The sequence below is a fragment of the Puccinia triticina genome, chromosome 1A, assembly GCF_026914185.1.
Source record: "Puccinia triticina chromosome 1A, complete sequence".
In the NCBI taxonomy this organism is placed as follows: Eukaryota; Fungi; Basidiomycota; class Pucciniomycetes; order Pucciniales; family Pucciniaceae; genus Puccinia; species Puccinia triticina.
Window position 1 is genome coordinate 8,985,498 of NC_070558.1, and position 26,536 is coordinate 9,012,033.

Consider the following 26,536-nt stretch of genomic DNA (forward strand, 5'->3'; position numbering starts at 1 on the left):
CAGGCGAGAGAGGGACTTAGTTAAGTTCGCAGGTAAATGGGGTGTCATCATCTACCCAGGTCAATAAATTCTTTCACTGTTCACTCATAATTCTTATAACCCGCAGTAAAATGAGTCACCCAGCACTAAGGGTTAATAGTGAGTGACTGTACATGACTTAACTCTAGTGCTCTATTGATACATGGTCGAAGTTTTTTACCAAGTTGAATCTCACTTGGTTTATTTTAAAGTGTGTTTGTCGTACTTTTCAAAGGGAACAAAGGAATCTCAAACAGATAATGGGTAATAAAGCGTGTTCCTTCCGGACATTAATAATCATAAGGATTGATCAAGATAAAATAAGATAAGATGGAGGGTTTTTTTTTTTTTTTTTTTTGGGGGGGGGGGGCTCAAGAGGAAATGTATTAGAGCTTTACAAAACTAGTGAAAGAAACAGACGTTCCTAAAGATGGTTGGAGAGGTTGTCATCACTGGAACTGGGGTTGGGGATTCGTATTAAGGGACATTGATGACTTGTTACTGAAGCAAGCGGATTGAGAAAATTAGTCGATAGGCTGAGTGTCGGTAGAACTGGTCATAACTAGTGATACTTTTGTGCGAAGATTTAGGAGACGTAGGCAGTCAATGTTATCAAGCTTGGTCGGGTCTGATTGAGATCTGATAAAGGGGGGGAATGAGTTGATTAGCAAAGCGCGAAAAGGAGAGGATGGGAGGACAGCTGCTCACGTTCTCAAAAAAATGGGAGTTGAAAACGGGGCTAGAGGTTTCAAGAGGCGGGCTCCAGCCACCCTGTAATCCGGTGAAAGCCTCGGTGACCTCGGCCAAAGGAGACATCTGGAGTGAATTGGTGAGCTTGAACTCGGCTGTCTGCTCATCGTCGCAATGGCCCTCGTCTGCGACGAATACTGGCATGGTGAACGCGCTCGGCATTTTCGGCGCTCCGGGACAGGCAGCGTTTGGCGGGAGGGGGTCGAGTATTTCGAGGGCAGAATTTTCGTCATTGGCTTGAAGAGCTTCAAGCTTGGAGACCAGTTCATCTAAGCCATCGTCGATGGCCTGTGGGAGAGTGGTTGGCTGGCTGGCATTCTCACTTTCTGGGCAGTAGATGTGGGAGCTGAGGCGTTTCGTCGGTTGGGTGTGAGATGCGGCGGTTTTGGATTGGTTCTTGGTTCCCTTGACGGACCGGGAATGTGGGGTTGTACGTGGCTTAGATAGTTCGGTCTTGATAGGGTGAAGCAGCGTAGATTTTCCCAGGGATGAACCGCAAGGGGCAAAGGGTATTTTGGAGTCCCATTTCTCGACGCAGTTCACGCGAGCTGAAGCTGAGGCGGTTTTGTCGCCTAGGACGCGTGAGCGGGTATAGGATCGATTGGTTTGACGCGGGGCTGCGATGGTCCTGTTGTCCAGTTCTGGGACCTGGTTCTCCTTGTTATTCACGACGGGGTGTGAAACGGTGCCTGACTTGTGTGCTCTGAGGTTGGAAGGGTCGACGGAGGGGGCGGCTTCCTCGATGTCATCATCACAGAAAATTCGGAAGACAGCTTTCCGAGTAGCTCTACGCGAGGGGCCGGAAATTGACGATGTAGGGTTTAGCGTCGACAATGGAAATTGGGAACGCGTTTGGCTGCACATGATGAAAGAATTTGTCTGTTAGGGAGGTGTCAAGATGAGGGGTGGTCTAGATAAGGCAAGAATGGTAAGGGTAAGTAATGTAAGTTCGGGAAATATGTAAATAGGTATACTTGGTGATGGGGGATTCTTCGTCGTGGGGTAGGGAAGGGAGGCCGGTTAATTCAGCTAGCCCAGCCCAGAAGAGCTTGCGACCTTGGCCGCAAACTCTGAGAGTTTGTGCCGCAGCGGCAAGAGTTTTCCGCAGCTGTTGACAGCCGTGCGCGCGGACCGTGCTCGGGGGATCCCGGGGGGGGCCCGCAGGAAGGCTGCCTACCACCGATCCACATACCACCAACCCACCGCCGTCGAATCACCACCACCATCAAATCCATACATCTCCCCTCCACCGCCAAATCCACCCCAGCAGCCAAGGATCATTGAAACAATCTCATCCGGCCATTGGAACAATCCAAAACAGGTGAGTTGGTTACCATCAGTGTTATAGAGAGCACGCAAGCCTGACTCTTATGCCGATATTGATTTCTTCCGCTCCTCTTGGCAGGAATCAATCGAGATGGGACTGGTGCGGTTTATCGGTTCGATCCGGTGGGAAGTTATGAGCAAGAAAGATGCAGGCTAGTCCAGCCGTTTTTGGACAACCAGGTGAGAAGGGTTTTGCAAGGGGGAGGCTATAGACTCCTATATATATACAATCATGTGATATCTCTTGAGAAATTGACTGCTTGTCTTGTACTCTGCAAATTCTTTTTAAAAACCCGGGTCAGGTTGGAGGAAAGAACATGACTCGTGATCCGTCCGGCCCAGCTCCTCCACCCGAGCCGGTCTACGCCCAAGGCAAATCTCACCCTCCCCCTTGATCACAATTGCCGTTGGAGAAGGTTGAAGCCTTGGTCACGGACGCGTTCACTTGCGCGGCTGAGAGACATATTGAATTTGGTGACGGCTTGGAGATCTTTGTCATTGAGCCCACAAAAGGCGTCCGTGTGATCCGTAAGGAACTCAAGAGAGATTAGTTTCTTTGGGCTCTAGCTTGTATTTCTCATCTTTTCTAGCCCCGATATCTTTTGACTCAAAATGAGAATCATTAATTATCCTTGTGATTGAGTCTTCTTGGCTCACAAATCCTTTGATAGCTGTGATAGCTGTTGGCCGAGGCTCTAAGTCAAGCCAAAATGGGGCTTTCCAGGACCCCGGCAAGCCCCTACTAGACACCCTTACGTGATACCCCGGGAATTTGCCATTTTGAAACGGCTGTAGTTTTGATTTTTTGGAGAGAACCAACTGTTTGAAACCAACTACGTCAGTATGTTAAATTTTGCAAATTTTGGAATAGTGGATTTAAAAAAGTTACATAAGTAACATCTGCAGCCATTTTTGGGGGTTTTGGATAAGAAAAGTGCAAAATTGATGTTCTGGTTATCATTGCTGATGTATTGATTAAAATCAACAAAAAATCACTTTTAGAAGCCTTTCAGACCTTCCTCAACCCTTATAATGTAACATGGGAGCAGGAGAGAACAGGTAGGAACTAATAGCTGGGGGTTTCAAAGTAGACCTGCGCGTGCATGCAGGTCACTTTGCATAACCCAGTTTTCCAGGGAGACTGCAAGTCAACGTTCAACATTTGAGTTGAACACCGGCTTGCCTTGCCTTGCAAGTGGCATGCGCGGGTCTACTTTGAAGCCCGCTAATAGAGGATTTCAAAGTAGACCCGCGCGTACATGCAGGTCACTTTGCATAACCCAGTTTTGCGGGAAGACTGCAAGTCAACGTTAAACATTTGAGTTGAACACCGGCTTGCCTTGCCTTGCAAGTGGCATGCGTGGGTCTACTTTGAATCCCGCTAATATGTATGCACACTATGTTTGCACCTTAGGCTTTAAGCACAAAAACAAATTGAAACAAAACACGTAAGTATGTCATTTTTTCCCTTGGAAGGGAAGACCAGATTGAAACAGGGTACGTCAGTATGTCCCAGAACTGTCCATTTGAAACAAGTTTCACAGGTTTACGTAAGTATCATTTTTGCCAAAACAATCATTTTGAAACAATTTACGTAAGGGTGTCTAGTAGGGGCTTGCTGGGATCCTGGCTTTCCACCTTCTTATTATATGTCACCACCCTTTTTTCAGTTGTCCAACGGTATTATCCTAAAATCTACCTCACATACTCAGCAACTCAACACCTCCAAACCCCTTCCCTCTATCCCCGTTTGCAATTCACAAGAGCACTAGCCCCGCTCTCCCCCCCCTATTCCCTCCATCAACCCTTCAGCGCTTACCAGTCTCATCTACCCATGCCAAACCCCGTGCTCCCGCAGGGCAGAGGCCCTGCAACCGGTAACAACATGACCCACGTGGACATGTACGTTACTGAGGGCTCCCTGCCCAAGGTCAATAACCAACTAGCGGAGAAACTCAATCATCTGATTGATACTCTTGTACCTAGATTGGAAAGTCTCAAGAGGGCTGTCTCCGGACAGGCCTCAAATTCTTCTGGAGCAGCTCGCGCAGACTCCTTCAACACCCTGTTAGTGAGGATTGAGGAGATTGCAGCCAATATGGTCAGATTAGATAAGAAGGTAGAGACCATGTTGCTCCCGACTTCTTCTAACATGATGGACCAAGCGGCCGTGAGACCAGGCAACCTACCCCCCAGGCCAGTTCCTCTCTACTCAGAGAAGGCCGCTAAGGCACCAAACCTTAGCGTGCCAAAGAACCTACCACCGGTCCCCCCCTCCTTGTACATCAACAGGTTTAAGCTAGGCCAAGTGGTGATCAGAAAAAGGTTTGATCAACCAAAGCCTTTTGAAGGTCTGACAGCAGCGGTGATCTGTCAAAAAATCAATGAGGCGCTATCCTTTGCGGGTGCCACGATTGATAACAAAACCATTAAGGTAAAGGCGGTGTGAGAATGAAAGCTGCTTAGTTGTCAGCTGGCTACTATGGCAGAGCCACCGTGACAAAATACAAATAAAAATATAAAAAGTAGTTTTACATATGAAAGAGACATTATTACTCTTACATATGTAAAACTATGCAAAAACATTAAATACATATATAAATAATTAATTACTCAGCTTTAGGTATTTTGTCTTGTACACATGTAATTAAGCCCCAAACAAGATGTAATTACCACGTCATTCAATATAAAAACATTCTAGATTGAAAAGGGCTCTTGCAACGTGCACAGGAGACACTAGAAAGCGCCCCAGCTTCTCCCAAGCCTCACTACATGTAAATTACAACTGTAGTAAATATGTAGAAGGGGTCAAATGAACTAGAGCACTTAATAAGCGCCTCCAGAACATGTATGAAGCACTGCTTGCACGTGTACAAGTGCACAGAAACCAGTTCTAGTACCTTCTGTGGCACATTTCCATGGAAATGAGCGTCACAGAACCCCCAAAACAGCCCCTATGACGTGTAAGGCATGTGTAAAAACACGCAGAACCTCTGTAAATGGTCCTTGGCAACCCTTGTATCCAAGCCCCAAGGTTCCACGACCCACAGCGCCTTCTAGCACAACCAAATTGCCTCAAAAGGCGCCCACAAGTGTCCCCCTGTCCCCTGGGCGCCCCTGGAGGCCTACCTAGGCTATAAAAAGGGCCCTTTCTCCGCCCAAAAGGAGATTCCCCAGCTTTACATTACCTACAGTGACCCCGCCATGTAAGCATAAGGATGGTGGACATGGATCCTATGCTTACATGGTGGTATGTTTCTTAACAAAGTAAGCATAAATCAGTGTATGCCTGAATAGGACTGTCCTATATAAGCATTGGAAATACTCAGGGCAATTTATGCTTACAATGGCAACCACTGGGAGTGGGTTGCCGTGGCCGATGGGATAGATTCAATGTTGCTCCACCTTCATCAACCCACACACCAACACGCATCTTTGAAACGCACAATGCCCCCCAAGGATTCCAACCTATTCAAAATCTACCTGGACTACAGGATTTGAGTGGACCCTGACTGCAACTGCATCCCCAGGGCTTCTTTTGATCACTCCGAGTACGACCTCGTCAGACCCCGCGGCACAATCCCTCCGTTGGAAGCTTGTCTCAAAACCATCTCTGCCTCCGAATTCTGAGAAGCCGCCAGAAACCACCTGATTGCTGCAGACCAGAATGCTGGGGTTTTAATTGCCGACGCCATTGATCTGACGTTATCTGGTGGAATTGCACCACTTCAATTCCGTACTTTCCTTGCCTCAGATTTTCTTTACAGTTTTCGACTCCAAACAATGAATCCATATTTTTATTAACCACATACCACATGCCCTTGTCTTCATCACCCTCCGGAATGATTGGGGGGCAGCTGAACTTCTGAAAAATTAGATCATTGCGCGTGGCTTGAGGTATTTGGCAGGTAGATGATTGGGAAATCACAAGGATTTTGGCAAAAAGAGATTTTACCTGCTTGCTGGCCGACATTGTTGAGGTTGATGAGCTGTAGTTGGAAAGTTCTTATGGTATGAGCTGTAGTTGGCAAGTTCCTACGGTTGGACAGATGAAGAATGGCTTAGATATGTAGTACCTATGGCCCCTCGGCATCTTTTCCCAGTCCTATATAAGCATATTTTTATTTTTTTTTGCCAAATTTTTTATGCATTATGCATTATGCATAAAAAGCATCAAATTCACGGTAACCAAAAATGGTGGACGGCAATCCTATGCTTACAGCGAATTATGCTTACAACGTGTATGCTTACATGGCGGGGTCACTGTATTAGAATTTTAACCACCTTCAACAGCCTTATTAGCCTGTGATTTGCCAGGTAAAATACCTACTTTTGTGATTTTTAGCCCCAATTTCCGCCTTGAAGCTGTCCAGCAACCACCCTGCCCTCAAGAATACCTCCTCTGAGCGCCTCCAACTGCCCAACTTCACGCCTGAAGAACCTCAAGTGACTCTAGGGTCTTATACTAGTAAGTTTAAGCCCCTTCTCTTGATATTCTCCGCCATTTCTTTCTGGGATTTGAAACACACCTGTTTACAGGCCCCAGTTCTTCATTCTAGAGGGATTAAACACCCCTGATTTATCAGGCCCCTCTTAAAATTAATTATATCAATTTTATCATGTCAAATTGGCCCTAATTGCCCTAATTTTTACGCTATAATTCCCAACATTTACGTTGGAATTATCCCTCATACCTTTGTCTCAGAGTTTCACAACTCTAATCTTTTGCTTTGCACCACGTGTAGCTAGAAGGATAATATCCTTGGCATCATGTAGGCTGACATTATTTGGTGGAAATGTCCGCTGACCGCCTCCTTCAAGAATATTAGTGTCCAGGCTGTGTGATTGTTGGTAACTTGGCTCCGCACTGCTACTTTCCGCTAGCCTTCAGTGCTCCTCTACTGAGCCTGATCTATAGCGTAATAATCCACAAGTGAATGAAGCTCCGCACTTCGTAAGCACAAAAATCCGCAAGTAACTCTCTAAGTAAAGATAAGATCCCAGATAATCTCCTAATAACTCTAGTACGCTCATAGTTGTAAGTACAATGATGAGTAATTCCCCTCCAAGAATGATAGGATAATCCAATCCCCCTTTCTTCCGTCCTTCCCTTCACGCACATTGCCGTTCCCACCCGATTCCGCACATCTGACGCTTTCCCGCACTAGTCCTCCAGCTCCGCCCGCTATCCCGCTTGTCACTTTCCCAGACTCCGCTCCTCTCCGACGCTTAACCTCCCACCGTCCTCTGTCTAGCCCCCGTCAGTCGGTCTCTTGCCACCGCCTCCACCCCGGTTCCACCCGCTGGTGGAACCGGCTTTGGCTGTCGTGGCTCACCCGCTGACGCGCCGCTGCTACCAGTCCACGTGTGTAGCCCCGCCGCAGTCCAGCCCTGCCTTTTCCGCTCCGCTCCAAATACCCAATCCGAAATCTGTGATCCGCAATCCGCAATCCGTGCATTCCAGTCCGCGCGTGACTTTCCGTAAGCTTTCTTAGCGTGCTTTCCTGACATCATCCTCAGTGCTTATGTCACCGGAATGCACTCTGCCTGAGCGGCTTTGTGCATTCCCGCCCGTGCTATCCCCCACGTGGACATTCCACCGCGCTCGCCCATATAAATCACCACAGCGGTTTCCCAATTTCCTAATGGGGACGTTAAAATTTATACCAAGGATCAACAAGCTGCTAAATGGCTTCTTGATAACAAAAATCTCTGGACTGAGAAAGCTGACCCCGTTTTTGTCACCTCTTGAGTTACTCACCCCGTGCTCTTACACTCCTGTCCCACCAGCTTTGAGGTCAATAACAAAGACCATGTAGAGCTTCTTTGCAAACAAAATGAAATCAAACCAAAGGAGTTCCAGAAAATCAGATGGCTCCTAAACCCCAAAACTTCCGGTAAGGCTACAAGCACCCTATTGATTCACTTCTTTGATGGGCGACTAGACCTCGACATCAAGAGAGCGGGATTATGCTACAATATCTTGCACCTAAAGGGGCAACATTACCTTCAGGGCCCCAAGCAATGCTACAATTGCTTGGCGGTAGGCCACCTTGCTCACTCTTGCAAAGAGAAAGCTATTTGCTCTCGCTGCGGAGCAGGGCACAACTCTGTCTCCTGTGAAGAGATGGAGGATGCCTGCAGGAGCTGTCAGCAATGTTTACAGGCTGACCGCAAAACTTCCTCCAATATCAAACTTTTCAACCCCAAATATGATCATTCTCCCTTTAGCAGTGCGTGCCCCATCCGCACCAAAGAATTGGAAAAACTCTCTAAAGATAAGACCCCTAACCCTTGCCAATGTTAGGTAACAGACCTCTACCCTTGATCACTCTGCTCCCAACTCTTCCACCCATGTTTCTTTACCCCCAGAATTCACTAGGTCTTTCAACCCTCACCTCTTCAAGCAATCCCCACATTTTTTCTCCACCCTTCAACTCAACTGCCACAACAGAAAAGATACCACTCTCAGTGTGCTTCAGTGCAAAACATCATCTCTTGCCATTCTTGTCCTAGAACCTTGGACCAACCCCATTGATCATCTACCACCCATTCATCCTAGTTGGCACAGAATCTCACCCGTAGACCAACCCCACTCCATTGAAAACAGGCCTAGATGTTGCATATACATCAACAAGTCAATCCCCAGTCATCATTTCCATCAAATGCCAGAAAACTCAAAACTTCTCACGGCGGTCTCTCTCACTATCCATACTGACAACTCCCTCTGCTTCTTCTTAATCTCACTCTATAACCCCCCATCTACCTTTGCCTCATTACCCCTACTTTGTGACTGGTTAAACAACAACAACTGTCGTCACAATCCCACCATTCTCATGATGGATTCAAACCTACACAATTCACGGTGGAATCCTCCAAATTATCACCACACACACTCTACTTCTAAAGAGCTAATTAAACTCTGTGGGCAAAAGGGCTTCACTCTAACCTCCCCGGCTGGGGTACCAACCTTTCTGAACCCCAAAGCATCACAAACCACTATTGATTTGTGCTGGGTTAATGCCCACTGTAAACATAGAGTTAAAGCATGCTCAGTGGTCCTTGACAACCATGCCTCCGACCATCAGCCAATCCAACTGACACTCTCACTTGATGGGAAAGTCTCTCAACCCCAAAGCAACAGAGGTATTACCCCTGAGAAGATGAATAGAACTTGCTTCAGGGCTGATCTTGACCGCATGATTAAGTCCATCCCCTCCCCCCACTCTGCAGACTCTGTGCGCTCCATAGATGAAGCAGTATCTTGCTTGACAGAGGGCATCCAACAATGCCACAAAAAGCAAGGTATTGCACCCTACAGAGGACAAGCCCGGGCAAACTCGTGGTGGGTCCCTCACATTCTCCAACCTCTTGTCTCCAACAGAAACAGAGCATGTAGATGGATGATCTTGTCCAACTCAGCCGAGGCCCGGCAATGCTACTATGCTTGGCAAAATTCTTTCAAACAGAAAGTGGAAGAGCTGAAGCTGCTCCACTGGAGAAGATTCCTGGCCCAAACTGGGGATTCAGAAGCTTTCCAAGCCTATAAGTTCACTAAGGCTAAACAGTCCGCCACTGTTGAGCCACTTTACCACACCAATAAAACCCTGTGCACAGATGTGACAGAACAAGCAGAGATTTTGTTCAAATGCACTTCGGTCATCAACTCCATCTGTGACCTGTCTGATGTTCAGCCCCAAGACGCAGAAGATGACACACCAACTTTTCCCCCTATCACCCTAGCGGAAGTAAACCGCACAATTGACTCACTTCCCACCAAGAAAGCAGTTGGGCCTGACACCATCCCAAACGAGTTGATCAGAATGGGCAAGACCCAACTCTCCCCCTTCCTAACCACTATTTTTAATGCTTGTCTGAGGCGAGGTCATTTCCCCAGAGACTGGAGGTCAGCAGTGACAGCAATCATTTGGAAAGCTGGCAAACCAGACTACAGCAACCCCAACGCATATCGCCCAATTGCACTCCTGTGCATGCTGGGAAAACTGTTTGAAAAAATCCTCAATGAGAGGCTAATACATTGGATGGAATCCAAATAGGCCCTCCCTCAAGGACACACGGGAGGAAGGCAAGGCCGCAATCTCACCGATGCTCTAATCCTTTTTTGCTCTTGGGTTAAACACCAATGGAGAAAAGGAAAAATTGTTGCTAGCTTATTTTTAGACGTCAAATCTGCCTACCCTTTGGTCTACACCTCCCGACTGATTGATTGTCTCCATCAACTGTCTTGCCCCGGATACCTGATATCAGTCATTTCTTCCTTCTTAACTAATTGGACAACCTCCATGAGGCTGGGAGACTTTGTATCTCCCTCCTTCTCAATTAAAGAAGGATTACCACAAGGATCCCCACTATCAGTCACTCTATACATTCTATATAATAGTGAGCTGCTGATTAATAGCAGGTGCTTGCTTGATGACAACCGGGTCTCCAATGGATATGTCAATGATTTTTTACACTTGGTTGCAGCCGAGTCCATGGATAAAGCGGTAATTATGCTCCAGGAAGAGGCTACCCGCTCGCTTGAATGGGGCCATAAATTTGGAGCCATTTTTGACCCCAAGAAAGCTGTGTTGATGCTCTTTTCCTGTAAACCACTGAAACCCCCAACATTTGATTTCGACGGCCACACTCACTTCTTCCAGAAAACAACCAGATGGCTAGGCGTCATATTTGACCAACGACTCACCTTTTTGGAACATCTGAAGAAAGTCAAAGCAACTGGGGATCTCACCATTTCACAGCTTGAACAAATCATCAAGTCAACATACGGCCTGAACACCGCTCTAGCGAGGAGATTGGTTATTTCGGTCCTTTATTCAAGGATCCTGCTTGGCAGTGTCATCTGGTACACCAAGAAGAATGCAAAAGCGGTGGTGCAGGTTCTAGACGGATTATACCATCGAGCTTGTCAACTGATCACAGGATTATTTCGCCAAACCCCTCTGATCTTTGTGAAGAAGAGCAGTGGCTTAGCCACTCCTCAGGAGATTCATCTTTGCAACTCTCATTTATACATTCTCCGAGCCCTGACATACCCCCCATCACATCCCGTCACCCGCCTAATACAAACGGAACTGACCGGACAACAGCCCTCTTTCCCCAAGTCCCCTCCACTCACTGCTAACCTTGCCTGATCCATACAGCTTCCCAGTCAACCACACAGAGATCATTTTCCCAGTCCCCGCACCTCCTTGGGTGGAGACGATCTCGACCATACACAACATTACAGAAAAGCGAGCAGATGCAATTCGACACATCCCGCACCAATTGCAACAAGAGCTTCAGAATTGTGCATTGGTCATCTTTACAGATGGCTCATGGATCCCCGACAAAGGTGCAGGAGCAGCGGCAGTGGTTCATCCTTTGGGACAACAAGCCGTAGCTTCTCTCCTCCCAGCAAAATCTCTTTGAATCAGAGCTAATAGGGATAAGCCTTGCCATCACCATGGCACAGGAAATATTGGATGCTGACACATCTCATAAATTTGCAACAGTAGCCATCTTCAGTGACAATCAGGGAGCTCTGACTCAATTGGCTGAACCTTTATCCCTGTCCCCAGGCCAACACATTTACACTGACAATTTCTTCCACATGAAGCTACTAGGACAACCTGTCCGAATGTATTGGTGTCCTGGCCACGAAGGAATAATGGCCAATGAAACAGCTGATTTGCTTGCCAAGGAGGCGGCGCGAGGGGAATTTTCTTTGCCCACGAGTACGGTGCAGCAAATAACTATACCAATGAGCCTGGCAAAGACGAGGCAAGGTTTAATCATTGCATTCGGTTTTTGTTCTTTATGGGCAAGTCGATTGTTTTCGTAGGTTCGTTTATCATCGATCTTGGCTTTGGCCTTTTTGATTGCTTCCTGTTGAGCAATCTTCTTGTTCACATCCCGCAGATCCTCGAAGAGCGCCTTGGCCTTTTCTTGATTTGCCTTGAGCTCCAGTTCCTCGGAGGTCATCACAGCGGAGGTGGACATCTACAAAAAAGTGGTCAACAAGAAAAAAAAAACCCTCAATCAATAGAAAAATGGACTCAGAAGTCACTAAGTAGTAGAAATTTACTCACCTGGAAAGAATTTTTGCTCTTGTGTTGTTGTTGAGTGGGTGTGGTGGGTGGTTGAGGTGTAGTTGCCGGCACGACTGCCGGTGATCTCATCGGCCCAGAGCTTGGGGCCGGCCAGGCAAGACTTGGGCCGCGGCCTGCCCAACCTCCCCGATCAAGCCCCCTGGGCACCCCCCAAACCCCCGGTGGCGCTCGGGACTGGGGCATGTGCCCAGACGCGCTTGATGTACTATAGGACCAACACCCGTCACCCTTATTCACCCACCACGCCCCTCAGCTTCCACATTAAGGCCACAAAAACAAACCCACCATGGTGAGTAGTACCCATAATCCAACATTTTTTGTTTGTTTGAGACCTGCTGATCCCCAAAAGTAATTGATCTCTCAAGGCAAACACGACGGCCAAAGGGGCACTTTCGATCCATGGAACCAATCCACAATTCTTGATTGACAAAGTCTTGAGGTCCCGGATCTATGAGGCTGAGTACTGGAAAGAATCTTGCTTCGGACTGACAGCCGAGACGATCATCGATAAAACCGTCTTCGACCTCAAATACCTTGGTTCGACTATTACGGCTAACCTCAGACCAACCGAATTCATATGTCTCTTACTGAAACTGTTACAACTTCAACCCGAAAAAGAAATCATTTTGGAATACCTACGCGCCGAAGAATTCAAGTCAGTTAGTTTTTTTTGAAGTTGAATTTCCCGGTGGTGTCCAATTGTGCTCACATTCCATCGACTTCCACTTCTTCTGATAATATAGATACTTAAGAGCATTAGCAGCATTTTATGTCAGACTGACATTTACCCCCATCAATGTATATCAAACACTAGAACCTCTGCTACAAGATTATCGCAAGCTGAGAACACGAAATTTGGATGGACCGTATGGGCTGATGACATTTGATGAACTGATCGACAACCTGCTGACCGAGTCGATCGTCTTCGAAATCGTCTTACCGAGACTAACATCCAGGAAGGTTCTTGAGGAGCTTGAATCTCTACCGTCTCGGAAATCCAGTCTGGCCGTTGCACTCGGCTTCCATTCCGACTCCGAGGGCGAACAGGAAGCTGGAGGAGATAGAGACGAAGAAGAAGCAGATGAAGATAATGACGGCGATCAGAGCCACAGTGATTCCAGCGAAGCCTTTGTCTCCCGTTCCCCCACGCCAGCTGAACAGGATAAGCCTGGTGATCGGAGTCCCAGTCGGGCTAGTGATACCACCGACCGATTTGTCTCTCGCTCGCCCACACCACTCGACCAAGATAACCTTGAACAGCCCTAGCCCCTCTTCATTTATGATATGATTTTTTTTTTTTTTTCACTGAGATGAAAAAGTGATAAAGAGATGATAGAAGAGCAGTTTAGGTATGAGCCAAAATTCAAACAGTCTAAGCATAAATTGTAAATTGATCAGAATGTTTTTTAATAATTTATTCCAAGAAGATTTGGGCTGTTTTCAAACATGACTTGAATGAACTTTCAAAATCTCTTTTATCAGTCTTAATAGTAAAGTATTTGTATACTTTCCTCTCCAGAGCTGAGCTTCTGTTGAAGCATGCTCTTTCCAAACTGGTGAAACATTGAGGCGGGGTAAAATTTTGTTAGGTTTGAATTTGAGTGCATAAGCATGATTAAAACCAGGAATGTGACCAATGGCTTGTCATTTGGTGGAAAGAAGTGGGGAAAGGGATTCCAAGAGTATGGGTTTGAGACAAAGATTACTGGGCCTTAGCCTTCAAAGGCATTGGCCACTACTTCAAATGTCTGTGGGATCATCTGATGGTCTTTCCCACATGGCTCTCCTGAATTTGTACTTATGGAGCTTATCAAACTCTCAATAGTTTCCTCTCCAAAGATTCCTGGTTGACTGTCATATTTTCTTCTTCTTTCAACTTTTTGCAAAAGGGTTTAGGTTTACCTTGATGAGCTCATTCCTTACATGGATTTTACTTGTGGAATGTGATACCTGAAACAAATCTTCCAATACTGTTTTTTTATTATTGATTGAGATTATATCAAGACTTGAAGCTATCTTGGGAACATCTCCAGAAACAGGGTAAATCAAAGGATCAGCCAGCTTATTTTGCTGAATTCTTGTTTTATCTGAATCCAAACAAATAAGGTGTTCAAAGTTGAAATCATAAAATTTTCATTACATAAAATCATAAAATCATAAAAATTTCAGATGATAATTTTATATGTACCATTTTAGAAATGTTGCTCTAATTTGAGTGTTTGGGTGTACATATTTTTTTCACCTCAGAATTTTATGATTTTATGGTGTTATGATTTTATGCAAGTCAACTTTGAACACCCTAAAAGATTAACATGATAAATCAGTTTTGGAACTTTTTTGTGAACTTGATCTTCTGCAAGAAATGAAAATTTAATTTGAATTGCAAAATTGATAGACATTCACCAGGGAAAATGTGATGACAGCTGGTGGCAGGTGACATTGAGTAAAACATGTTCAGACACCTGAGCTACTGTGGCAAGACTCCACTATCAAAACAATGGCCCCTTTGTGGTCATTGGGGAGTCCCACTCAATGGGTTTTGGAGTATGATTGGAGACTGAACAAGAGTCTTCTTCACATCACATGCCCTCAGGTGACCTCAATTTTTCCCTGGTGATTGGTGAGAAGAATCCTTGCCATTTTTTATCCCTTCATTTTCTTCTTGATATCCTGGGTCTGTAAATTTGAGTTTTGCTTCCGGTATGACTTCTGAGATGGAACAATTTAGTGAAAGTCATAGATTTTAATTGATTCTAGAAGAACTTTGAGGGAGGTTACTGACTATAAAAATCAGTTCTTCAGTGGGATGTAGTCTGATTCATTTCACCACTCTGCAAACACACTATCATTATATATTGTAGTAGCATCTTTTTCGTATCTGTACTCAATCATATGTTTATGTAAGTCAACATCCAGACATGTGTATTATCAGCAGATAGCATTTCTTTGGAGGGGAGGGGTATGTATGGCTGCAAACAATCTTTACGAGTAAAAAAAATGAAAGAAGGGAACATTCAAATCATGCCTGTAAGAGTATGCATACTACGTGACATTAAACCTTGGGGAATATAAGACGATATGTAAGACGTTTTTTTGGTGTTAGTTTACTGTCATTTTTTTCGTGTTTATCTGATTAAGGCAACATTGTAAGTCGTCGACACATATAGAAATAAGATCATACATGGCATGTGGTGATAGACAGTCTTGTCTCACACACACGAGTACACAACACAAAGACGGCAAGGGAACTGGGAATGGGGAAAAGGGCAGACCAAGAAAAGATCCTCCATAGCATAGAGAGAAAAGGACTCCCCAAAACGACTGTGAAAAGGAAGAAGAAAACCTATCTGGAAGCACGCGCGTGGAGAGGGAGAGGACCAGAAAGAGATATGTGAAGACTTTTTTTTTTGTGGAGAGAAAGAGAGAGAGAGAGAGAGAAAGAGAGGACCGGAAAGAGATATATGAAGACTTTCTTTTTCTTGTACGGGGGAGAGGGGGAGGGAGAGATCAAGTAGAGGTAGAAGCAGCATTTGTTTGAGGATGAACAGGGATATCGTTTATGGTAGCGGAAGGAGGTTGGAGGGAGGGCGCGGAACCAGAGACGGATTGCTCGGCGAAGATTTCTTCGCGGCGTCGTTCGGCCAGGGTGACTCCAGCGGACTGGAGGTTTTCGAGTTCGGGCAGTGCACCGATCCTGAGCGAGTCGATGGTGCTGGTCTGGTTGGAGGTCTCGGGCAGGCCGAGAGTTACTCGGACATGATGGTTTACGTGATCGTGGTGGTGGTGGTGGTGTTCATAGACGAGTGTCTCCTTCTCCTTCTGGCGACACTGTTGGTACTGCGACCTAGCCATTTCAGCCAATGCCTTCCATCGTCCGGACGGGTCCCCAGTCTTCCCCCCGTTGTTCGTCTGAGGGTTGACGTTCCTGTCATCAGTGAGGATCGACTCGATCGTGTCCTTGAACTCGTCCTCTTCGCCGCTGGTCTCGCCCTCCTCGAGCTCGCCCTTTTCGCGCTCCTTGGGCGCGGGCTTGTCTGTCGCGCTGTCCGCAGCCGACGAGGCTGAGGCCACGAGTCGGCGGAGCTCGGCAAACAGTCGGTCCAAGATTTGGTGCTCTATCTTGGCCATAGAGAGACAGCTGGCGTGTGTACTGCTACCAGCGGAGGACGCCTGGGGATGGCCAACCAGTGAACGAGCGACTGAACGAGGCGACTTGCATCCATTCGACTTCAGCGCCAAGTCCCACATCTTCTTCCCAGATTCTTTGGCTTCGCGTTGAGCACACGTGACCCTGGCATCGAGCTGTGACTGTAATGCAGTCTTTAATCGTTTCACTCGTCAGATATCATCTCCTTGAAAGCTCATCCATGATCAAAGAGAACTGACCAGGTCTTCTGATGATGCTTTGGAATTCGCAAGCTGTGATGTCTGTTTGGTTGGAAATCAAAGAGAAAATAGATGCTAAGTATTGCGACGAATCGCAAACTGAGGCAGGAACGTACTTGTGACTCAATGGAATCCATACGCTTCAGGAGCTGCTCCAGATAGAAGATTATCAGCAATCTGTGATCAGAGAGGTAGATGATTGATGATGTATTCATACATTGGTTATGCTCGCACGATGATCTATCCCTAACTTTTCATCGTTGCTTAGCCTGATCTCGAATCGGTCCAAGCGAATCTTCATGTGATTTACATGATATGACATCTGTTTTGGGAGATCTGGTCAGCTTACGCAGTTCGCGTTGAAGTTAAAAGATGATGGAGTATGTACCACTCCGAGGATATCTTTCAAGTAAGAAAGTGAGAAGTTCTCGACCAAGTTGAAATTGGTAGGAACAGCAGCCATACTAATTGGCGGTGGATACTGAAGGGAGTTGATCGGAATAACCGGACTGTGGATTGGCGGTGCTGGTAAGGCATGGAAATGGGTGAGCTGAGCACTACCAGGAGTGATGGGGGTGGCCATGGAGGAGGAGGTGCCGGTCTTGGAGATGAAGCCGAAATCAAGGTCGGGAAGCAGGTTTAAGAGACTCAATAGTTCTGAGACCCGGTTGGAGGTCAGACCGAGTTGATCAAGATGATGGGTTATATCTTGTGGGATCTGTTGTTTATAGAAATCAGTTAATTTCTCTTTAGAGTACTCGAGGAGCCAGCTGCTTTTCATCAAGCGGGTTGAGATATAGTTGTAGTAGGCTTCTGCAGAGGCAGGTGGTGGTACAGCAGAGGATGGATGATGGTTTGAGGTGGTATTATTGATAGGAGAGTCAGATGGTGGTGGTGGACGGTCGGCCAAGGCGGTTGAGGGTCGAGGTGGTGATCCACCTGGCTCGGCGGATACACCAGCGGGCTTGAGCGGTTTAGGTCGGTTGTTGTTGTTGGGTGCTTGAGATTGAGAAGTGGATCGATGACGGATTGTGGGGTGAGCAGGTTGGGTGGTGTTGGTGGTGATATGTGGGGATAGGGTGAGTTTGAGCGCATTCCCAGCCGATGTTGATCTCGCGGTCTCTGGTGAGGATGGTTTGGGGGCAGCTGGGCCGGTGTTCTGGGTATGATCTGACGATTCGTTCTCGGGTGATTTCTCTTCGATTGGGCCGAGCTGAGGACGTTGTTTGTTGAGTAGGCTTGCTTCGATGTTCGCCAGCTTGGATTGTAGATGGTCGAAACGTTTCTGGTGGGTGGCTTCGATCTCGTCGAGTTTTTTCTGGAGTTGGAGTTGGTTCTCGGCTTGACTCTGTTGTTTCTTCTCGAGCTCTTGTACGATTTTGTCGGGCACGTCTCGATTGGCTTGGTCGATTTGAGCCTTGAGGGTGTCGAGCTTGGTCTCCAACCACTTGTCAAGATCGGCGGTGTTTGGCTTGGTTTGCAGGTTCTTAAGTTTCTGGTCAAACTTCTTCTCGAGACGGGCCAAGTGAGCCAAGTGAGCCCGGAGGGCGTCCTCCAGTCTGAGCTTGAGTTGGCGTTCGACCTGGGCCTGTATGAATTGGGTGAGGCCGTCGACTAGCGGGGTGGCGGCGGTGTTGAGCTCCGTATCGAATGCGTCCTCCGAGTCTTTCAGGTCGGAGCTCTTCTGGTCGAGCTCGTTCTGATAGATCGTCTCGTCTGGGTCGTCGACCAGCAGCTCTTGCGCGCTTTCGACCATCTTTGTGAGCGCCTGATGGTTGGAGTGGAAGGCAGGGCCATCGAGGATCAAGAACTTGAAGCTGCTCTTGAGTGTCTGTTTGAGCTGCTCGCTGTAGTTGGTGAGTGGTGGTGGTTGGCTGCGGGGCTGGCTTGTTGAGGGGATGGCAGGGGATGGCTTGGGGTGTTCGGCTGTCTGCTGTGGGCTGGCCATGATTTCGACATCGGGCGAAGTGGGTGGCTTCTGGCTTTTCCTGTGGGATGGGTCTGGCTGGTCTGAGTCTGAGGTGGGTGGGATCCGCTTGCGTTTCTTGTGGGGCTTGGAGTGTTCCATCGTGCTTTTTCGTGGTTCGTCGTCGGTTTCGCTCCCTCCGGAGTGCCCAGAACACGCCACACGTTTATGGCTTTTGGGACGAAACTAAATACTATTTTAATATTTTCGGGATTTTTGAGAAAATAACGCAAAATAACAAAAAAGTCGACTCTTGAGGAAAAACAGAAACAAGACAGATTCGTCGCTGTATTTATAAGCAAGGTGAAATGAAAGATTTTCTAATAACTCTGTATTGGTATTTATAGCACATCCTGATCCGTTATCAACTCAAATCGTAACCAGGAAGACTTTACATTTTATTTTATTTTAAATACATGTTTTTTTTTTTGTTTTCGCTGTTTCTGGCCTGAGTTTGACACGGAGGTCGCTGGATATACACCCCAGCCCTGTCACAGCCCCAGTCACCCACCTGCGACAGCAGAGGTGTCACATTGGATATGCATATGTATTTAGCTTTTTCTCCCAAGAAAAACCAAAGAAAAAAAAAAAAAACACCCAACCACACCCCCAAGTTATATTAAAGGATCGCAACAAACATGTCATCGTCCCCAGCAATCCCCACAAAGCGAAAATCGGACGGAAAACTGGGCCTGGAATCCGGCCGCGAAACAGCTCGCAAGAGAAAATCATCCTCGGGCCGTTCGCAGAAAGCTTCGTTGAAGGGAGACGTGCCACCCCTCGGGAAGTTCCTTGCAAGTAATCGTATGTAGTGTCAACCCCTATAACTCGACGCAATCGCCAGAGAACTGCTGCTCATTGAATTGGTCCACTCTCTTGTTTCTGAAAGACAAGGCGACTAGGGATCGAGCGGTCGATGCTCTGCGGAAGTTTCTGAGTGGACAGGTCGGATCTGAGGAAGACCAGTTTCAAGATGATCTATTCGATGCCCCACCTTCCGCCGAAAAATGGGGAATGATTGGAGAGAGTAACGGCCGGCTGGATGAGATCGAACTGGCGAAGCTTTACAAGGGTCTGTTCTACTGCTACTGGATGTCAGACAAGCCGATCGTCCAGCAACACCTCGCCCAAGAATTGGCAGACCTGTGTCTGATCATCCGGCCCGCTCGATCCTCAGAGGATCGTCTACTCGACCAGGTCGTCACCACCCAAACCGCCCTCTCGTTCTGGAAACAGTTTTGGGTCGCCCTGGGCTGTGAATGGCAAGGAGTCGACAAACATCGACTGGATAAATACCTCCTGTTGATGCGCAGATTTGTCGAAGTAGCATTCAAGATCCTCCAACGAGCTCATTGGCACCCCAAAGCGATCGAACTTTGGTCTGAAATATTGAAGCAAACCGTGTTGAAGTACGCCAATCACCCATCTCATCCTTTCTGTACTTTGACTGTCCTTAGCTGAAAAACAAACAAACAAACACGTGTGTTTGATAGTGTTGCAGACTTTAAGACGCCGCAATCGATCACCTACCACGTCAGCGACATCTTTCTTGAAGAACTCAACCGGGTGCTTGAAAAGCGACCCGACCGACCAGCCCCGATCATCCCACTCCTCGCCCCACTGATCCATGGACTCTCACAATCCCGTCCAGGAACAGCCACGTTTCGAAAGATCCTTGAGAATGTCTTCGAGCCACTGTTTGCAAACCTCGAACTATTCCTCTCAGAGCGAACCAAGATGCCGAAGAGTTCGACGATCGACATCTACCCTACCTTCGAGACCAGCCTGCTCTCTTCCACCGAACAGCCAGCCACCTCACCTCCCCGGACTGACTGCCAGGCCATCCGAACCGACCTCCTGTCCTTGCTGTTCCAAGCTGGCTCCGACCCTCTCTGTTCAGATTCCAACCGGAAGAAGATTTACAACTATTGGCATACCCAGCGCGGGATTGATGACGAAGAGGAAGCCGACCCGACGGACGAAGGCAAATAATGCGCATGACCAATCCCTCTATTCTGGAGTGTTCTTTTCAGTCTTTCTTGTTCGGGTCTTTTCCAGCCTTGTAGAGTTTTGTGCCTCACACGTATCTTACTTGATATGCACAGAAAATCCCTAGCAGTAGTATGTATCCCCTTGACATTATAAATTAAGGGCAACATGACCCATTGCCATCTGTGTGGGATGGGACTGCGTTCAAGTCACAGTAGTCACTTTTTGACCGCAGGCAGTGCTACGATCACAAACAAGCAATGGCGGTATCCCAGCCCTGAAAACGAGCCCAAATGGTTTACGTACAATGGGCTAACAAATGTTTTTGCCTCCACATTTTTGAATGCAGAAGCTCTGGACACAGCCTTTAAGTCATGAGATTGGTTACAGGGGTGGAAAATAAGTTCCCAAGAATGACTATGAAAAAAAAAAAAAAGTAAAAAAAAAAAAAAGTAAAATGTGGAAATTTTCTAATTTCTTGTGAATTTCTCAGAATGTTCATTTGTGGTGTTCAAAATTGATTTTCAAACCACTTTCTACATAAAATCATAAGATCTACATGTCCAAACTTTTGATGGGGTGAAAGTTGAGGGTTCTCTTCATTTCAAGCACCTCTCAAAACTTTGATAAATCTTATGACTTTATAAAATGATATTAAAAAACGGACTTACTTCGCGCACTGCGGGAGAAATATCAAAGCTTTTCAAGTTTTTTCTTGACCAATCAATAGAATGGCTTTTTATTGGCCTCTGTGAATTTTTTTGAGAGTTTTTCCAGATTTCCTTGTATGCTAAAAAAAATATTGAAAGCAAAAAACAGATGTAGCATTTGGGGGCCTGAAAATCAATGTTCCCATGGGCCAAAAAATCAAAATAATTTATTGAATAGGATCAGCCATTTTTGAAATCTTTAGCTACTTTGTGCAAGATAAAGGGTCTGAAAAATGAGGAAATTGCATGTGCAATCCACCAAAGTTTGCTATTATATGGTGAAATTTCCTCATTTTTGAGACCCTTACTCTTGCAAAAAGTAGCTAAAAAGTTCCCAAATGGCTTTTCCTATATGTTCCATGAGTCAATAAATCATTTTGAATTTTTGGCCCATGGGAACTTTGATTTTCAGGCCCCCAAAAGCTACATCTGTTCTTTGCTTTCAATATTTTTTTAGCATACAAGGAAATCTGGAAAAACTCCCAAAAAATTCACAGAGGCCAATAAAAAGCCATTCTATTGATTGGTCAAGAAAAAAATTGAAAGACTTTGATATTTCTCCCCCAGTGCACGAAGTGTTTGGGGACTTCGTGGACTGTGCAGTGGGCAAAGAGTTTTTTGCAGTGCACAAAGTAAGTCCGTTAAAAAAACATTTTGAACACCCTAATTACTGTTCAAACCAGGGAGGGAAACTTGGAGAGCAAAGTATTGCATGCAAAACAATGATAAAAAATGAAAAAATTTCAAAACCTTTTTCAATGATTTTTTGGGTGGATGGGTTAAACACTAATTTCAAATTGAAATCAGGGACTGTAGCCCAAATCACCACTAATTTGACTCAATTTATTTGATCCAATAAAAATAAAGATGAACAATCAAGACTCAGGTACCTGTTGGCACCCGGGTACCTGCTTGTTTTTTTGCCAAAACCAACACCTCACACCGCACCCGGCACCGCTTGGAGGGTACCGGCGGTACTTTTGGCAGGTACCCCTTGTGCCATTTTTTGTATTTATCAATCTCACAATCGGCTTTACTTTTCAGACATGAGTAAGTACTTATTTATCTTCTTTATCAACAATTTAATCGACTGTATCAGCTAATTATAGGATAATAACATCTAATAAAACAAGCAGGGCTCCTGGATCAATCGTCATCCACAACGATAGTCTTTCTTTTTGAATTCTTTGAAGTCTTATTGGAATCAAGAATTTGTTCCTTCCACAAGGCCAGAACCCCTTCTTCAATCATATTATTCTTGAAGTAGAATGCCACAGTCATTCCTCTGCTTATCGAGTGGGCTCCAAGTCTATGCCGCTTCAAAGAAACGTAATCCTGATCGAAGCTAAATTCTATCTCAACGTCGACGGATGTTGCTACAGAATTGAGAGAAAAATCAGAACAGATGCAGTGAAAAAACATCATCTTTGACTCACCTGTACAGCTTAATATATCCAGTGCCATGTTGACGAGGCCACCATCCATGCTCCCCGAGCTCTTCTGGTGAAGCCACCACTTTATGGGGTTGACCGGTTTGTTTCCATCCAGGATAAGTCCTCCTGCTAGCCAGTCATCAAATGCGTCGGTCAAACAGTTTCCACTTCGGGCAGCAGCAGCATCACCCAGGCCGGCGAGCATACTGTTCCTGGGCTGTGGATAGATACGGAACATATTAAGATGAGATTTTGTCTTTCCTATAGATCTAAGCTTGTGGTTTACCTTTGAAGTCGAAGCCGGGGCAGTCAAGCAATGAGTCGGTTTTTTCAGCTTGTAAAAAGAATCCCACATTTCCCGCGCTAGACGTATGGCTTTGGCGATCCATTTGGGTTCCCATTTCGCCAACTTGAAGTACTCGTCCTTGAATGAAGGGTGCATCACTGAAATAGAATATTATAAGTTAGAAATTAAAGTACAAGGAAAAAGAAAAAGACGCTCGTACTTACAAATGGCAATTCTGTACAGAGGGGATGTGTCGGTTAAGCTGTAGTACTTGTTTGTAATTTTTAATCCATGTCGACAGGCATTTCTCAGTGCTGGAGGGTATTTTCGATCACTGATAATTGTCGATAGGTGTTTGGTAATTTGGTCTATGTAGATAACTATGTTAGATAAGCAAGCAGATCCTGCATTGGAGACTTGAAGGGTTAAATCATGGAAAATCCCAAGGACGTTGACCAAATCGGATGCCAATTTAATATCCGATTGATCCACGTGATGCTTGCGCTCAAGACCGTGTCGTTTATGGCGCTGCCACTCAAGACTTTAAATATGGTGTATCAGAAGATCGAGTCGGTCAGTCAATCTAATCTTACTCGAGTGGCAGGAGGAGGACCTACACAGCAGCTTCGCACCAAACGATGCTTTTCATTTGATAGAATGTGGAGTTCCATTGGGTACGAACGTCTCTTTCCACATTATGTGGAGTGTGGCACTCTTTTTCTTGGCAAATATCGATGAACTCAGCTTTGGAATTCGGAGAGTACCTCAATTTCTTCGCAATTTGACGAAACTGCAGCAGACATGTAGTATGTTAGATGAAACTCAATAATTTGAAATGAATGTAGATGTGTTATTATACCTTAGCCAATGTCAGTTTACAAGTATTGGTTGTATAATAATCTCCTTTGTCTTCTTCACTAGCTTGTCCAATGTCGGCCTCAGTGAGAGAATCGTTCTCGTCATCATCTTGTCCAGGAAGACTTTGAAGCTCGCTATGTTCATCGCTATCTCCATCTAATAATGAGGTGGAATGATCCCCTCCGGTGCGGGAAAAGCTAAAGTAGAAATCATTAAAGAAACAGGTCAACAATCGGAACTGCAGCAGGAGGAATTCGATTTGAGATTACACTTGGATTTGTTCCTCAGCATCTCCATCTTCAAACTGTGACTCATCCGAGTCAAAATCAGCAGAATTAGCGCTTCCATTAGCAGATTTCTTTCGCTTTTGAGTACCAAATGGCCGGAGGATCGCCTGGACTATTAAATTCAGTATGTGCGCAAAACATCGGATCCAGTGCGTCTCACCCCTAAACCTTGTCCATTTGAGCTTTTTGAGCTCCTTCACCATCACCTCGTTGTTTTTTGCGTTGTTGCTCACAAGACCACAGATCTAAACATTAAATTGTTAGGTTAGCCTTCAAGATGTACCAAAGAAATGTATAATAACAATAAAGCCTGACTCACCCAATCCTGAATGCCAAATTTATCTGCCACCAAAGCAACGGTCTTGGCCAAGTACTCGCCGGTGTGTCTCTGAGAAAGCCGAAGAAAGTCAAGAGGCATGGCCTCTAGACTTATATCGTCAGTTCCAACCACTGCTAATCGGTAGTTCCGATTGTTGACCTGTTTCTTTAATGATTTCTACTTTAGCTTTTCCCGCACCGGAGGGGATCATTCCACCTCATTATTAGATGGAGATAGCGATGAACATAGCGAGCTTCAAAGTCTTCCTGGACAAGATGATGACGAGAATGATTCTCTCACTGAGGCCGACATTGGACAAGCTAGTGAAGAAGACAAAGGAGATTATTATACAACCAATACTTGTAAACTGACATTGGCTAAGGTATAATAACACGTCTCCATTCATTTCAAATTATTGAGTTTCATCTAACATACTACATTTCTGCTGCTCCCAAGATGTCGAATCCGTTCGGTGACTGCCAAGTGTCAACTCCTAGATATAAAGAGCCTGTGTGTTCCTACAGATAGGATAGACGGTAAAGATTAGAAACCTATAAAAAATTGAAAGAATACTAGAGAGACCAACTCCTAAGACACCACGGTATTTATTTTGTATTGCTGAATAAAGCATGTGAATACTCTTTGAAACATCCTGCGGTCTTGGTAAATTCCTGAGGACTGTGGGATGGAGTATTGCCTTGTGGCTCGCGTCGGTAAGCGCCGAGAAAGGCCTCGCAGCTTCAGCGCACCATATCACGCATAGTTGGGGAACCTAAATTAAAGTTTTCAGCCCCATTGGTTTCTGATATCAAACAAAGGCCCTTTGGCCATACCTCCTTAGCTTGCAGCTCCCCAGTTCCGGTAATTCCTAGACTACCCAGCAATCAAGTGGATTCTGTTTGCCGTTGTTTCCGGGTGCACAGTAATGAGTGCTTTTTGAGATTGCTACAAGAGGAGTCTGAGGTCAGACAACTAATTCTGGTGCCGCGTCTAGAGCCAAGAAAGAATCAAAATCAAATAAGCTCGTTTAATTTAAACAAGAAGCTTACAGTTTGCACGGATAGGTGATCATGTGCCTGCCATGCTTGTCCAATTGGTTGGAAAGCTCAGGCACACCATACGAAGAGTAGCTTGTACTATTGGAGTTCGAAGCGACCTTCTGAGCTCAATCTATACGGGGATAATACTTAGTCAGAACTGGCTCTCAGAAAAGGAAATGAGGAAAATTTAGTACTCACGCAACTCTTCCTTGTCGGTCAATTGACCACCTCCAGATTGTGGCTCAGCTGTGCTAGTTGGAGGATTGATCTTGCCTTCTTTGCTAGTTTGTTGACTCATGTCATCTTTGGGATTACCTTGGATTGAGGACGCTTGAGATGATTGGGTTTTGTGTCGTTTGCGGGTGGGAGCCATGGTGGATGGATGTTCGGTTGAGGTTGGTCAACAAGGTGAGGCAAGGGTATATATATATATAACATCCGGTCTGGCTTTGATGATATGTCACATGTCACAGGCTACCCAGCTGCGGGGCGGTATCTCTGGGAGGTACCCGGGTACCGCACCTCTTTTTTCAAAAAAACTGACACCTCATACCGCACCCGGCACCGCCGGACGGGTGCGCGGCGGGTGCAAGGGGTACCTGCCAAGCGGTGTGGGGTACCCCCCAACAGGTACCGATTGTTCATCTTTAAATAAAAATCATTGGCAATGGTTTCACATTTGTTCATTTTTTATCATTCTTGTTGTGTGCCCTACTGTGCTATCCAATTTTCCCTCATTGGTTTGACCAGTAATGAACAATTTGCAAGAAATTAGAAAATTTCCACATTTTTCATTTTTTTGTTTTTACTTTTTTTTATTTCATAATCATCCTTGGGAACTTATTTTCCACCCCTGTAACCAATCTCATGACTTAAAAGCTGTGTCCTGAGCATCTGCATTCAAAAATGTAGAGCCAAAAACATTTGTTAGCCCACTGTACTGTCCCCCCCAAAAACAAGGGAGCCCTTATTGGAGTATGTGTCCGGCGGTGTGGATGCTCTAAATTGAGCACATTCACACACCTTGTTCTTTTTTTTTCTTTCTCTTTCTTTTTT

At 45.8% G+C, this 26,536-nt stretch overlaps 4 protein-coding genes across 4 annotated transcripts; 2 read left to right on the plus strand and 2 right to left on the minus strand.

Annotated features, from left to right (window-relative positions):
• Nucleotides 1–630: 630 nt before the first annotated feature.
• PtA15_1A1007 (uncharacterized protein) lies at nucleotides 631–1,632 on the minus strand (the record flags this gene model as incomplete). Its single annotated transcript, XM_053165067.1, has 2 exons — nucleotides 631–657; nucleotides 727–1,632. The coding sequence occupies 2 exons, from the start codon at nucleotides 1,630–1,632 to the stop codon at nucleotides 631–633; spliced, it is 933 nt and encodes a 310-aa protein (XP_053017220.1).
• Nucleotides 1,633–12,492: 10,860 nt separating this feature from the next.
• On the plus strand, nucleotides 12,493–13,472 carry PtA15_1A1008 (uncharacterized protein; the record flags this gene model as incomplete). The annotated part of the gene is made up of 4 exons (XM_053165068.1): nucleotides 12,493–12,495; nucleotides 12,572–12,861; nucleotides 12,950–13,214; nucleotides 13,311–13,472. 4 exons carry the CDS (start codon nucleotides 12,493–12,495, stop codon nucleotides 13,470–13,472), a joined length of 720 nt encoding a protein of 239 aa, XP_053017221.1.
• Nucleotides 13,473–15,713: 2,241 nt separating this feature from the next.
• On the minus strand, nucleotides 15,714–18,540 carry PtA15_1A1009 (uncharacterized protein; the record flags this gene model as incomplete). Its single annotated transcript, XM_053165069.1, has 5 exons — nucleotides 15,714–16,526; nucleotides 16,593–16,634; nucleotides 16,709–16,741; nucleotides 16,810–16,914; nucleotides 16,981–18,540. 5 exons carry the CDS (start codon nucleotides 18,538–18,540, stop codon nucleotides 15,714–15,716), a joined length of 2,553 nt encoding a protein of 850 aa, XP_053017222.1.
• A 656-nt stretch (nucleotides 18,541–19,196) lies between these two features.
• Nucleotides 19,197–20,550, plus strand: PtA15_1A1010 (uncharacterized protein; the record flags this gene model as incomplete). The annotated part of the gene is made up of 3 exons (XM_053165071.1): nucleotides 19,197–19,362; nucleotides 19,448–19,967; nucleotides 20,052–20,550. 3 exons carry the CDS (start codon nucleotides 19,197–19,199, stop codon nucleotides 20,548–20,550), a joined length of 1,185 nt encoding a protein of 394 aa, XP_053017223.1.
• Nucleotides 20,551–26,536: the final 5,986 nt, after the last annotated feature.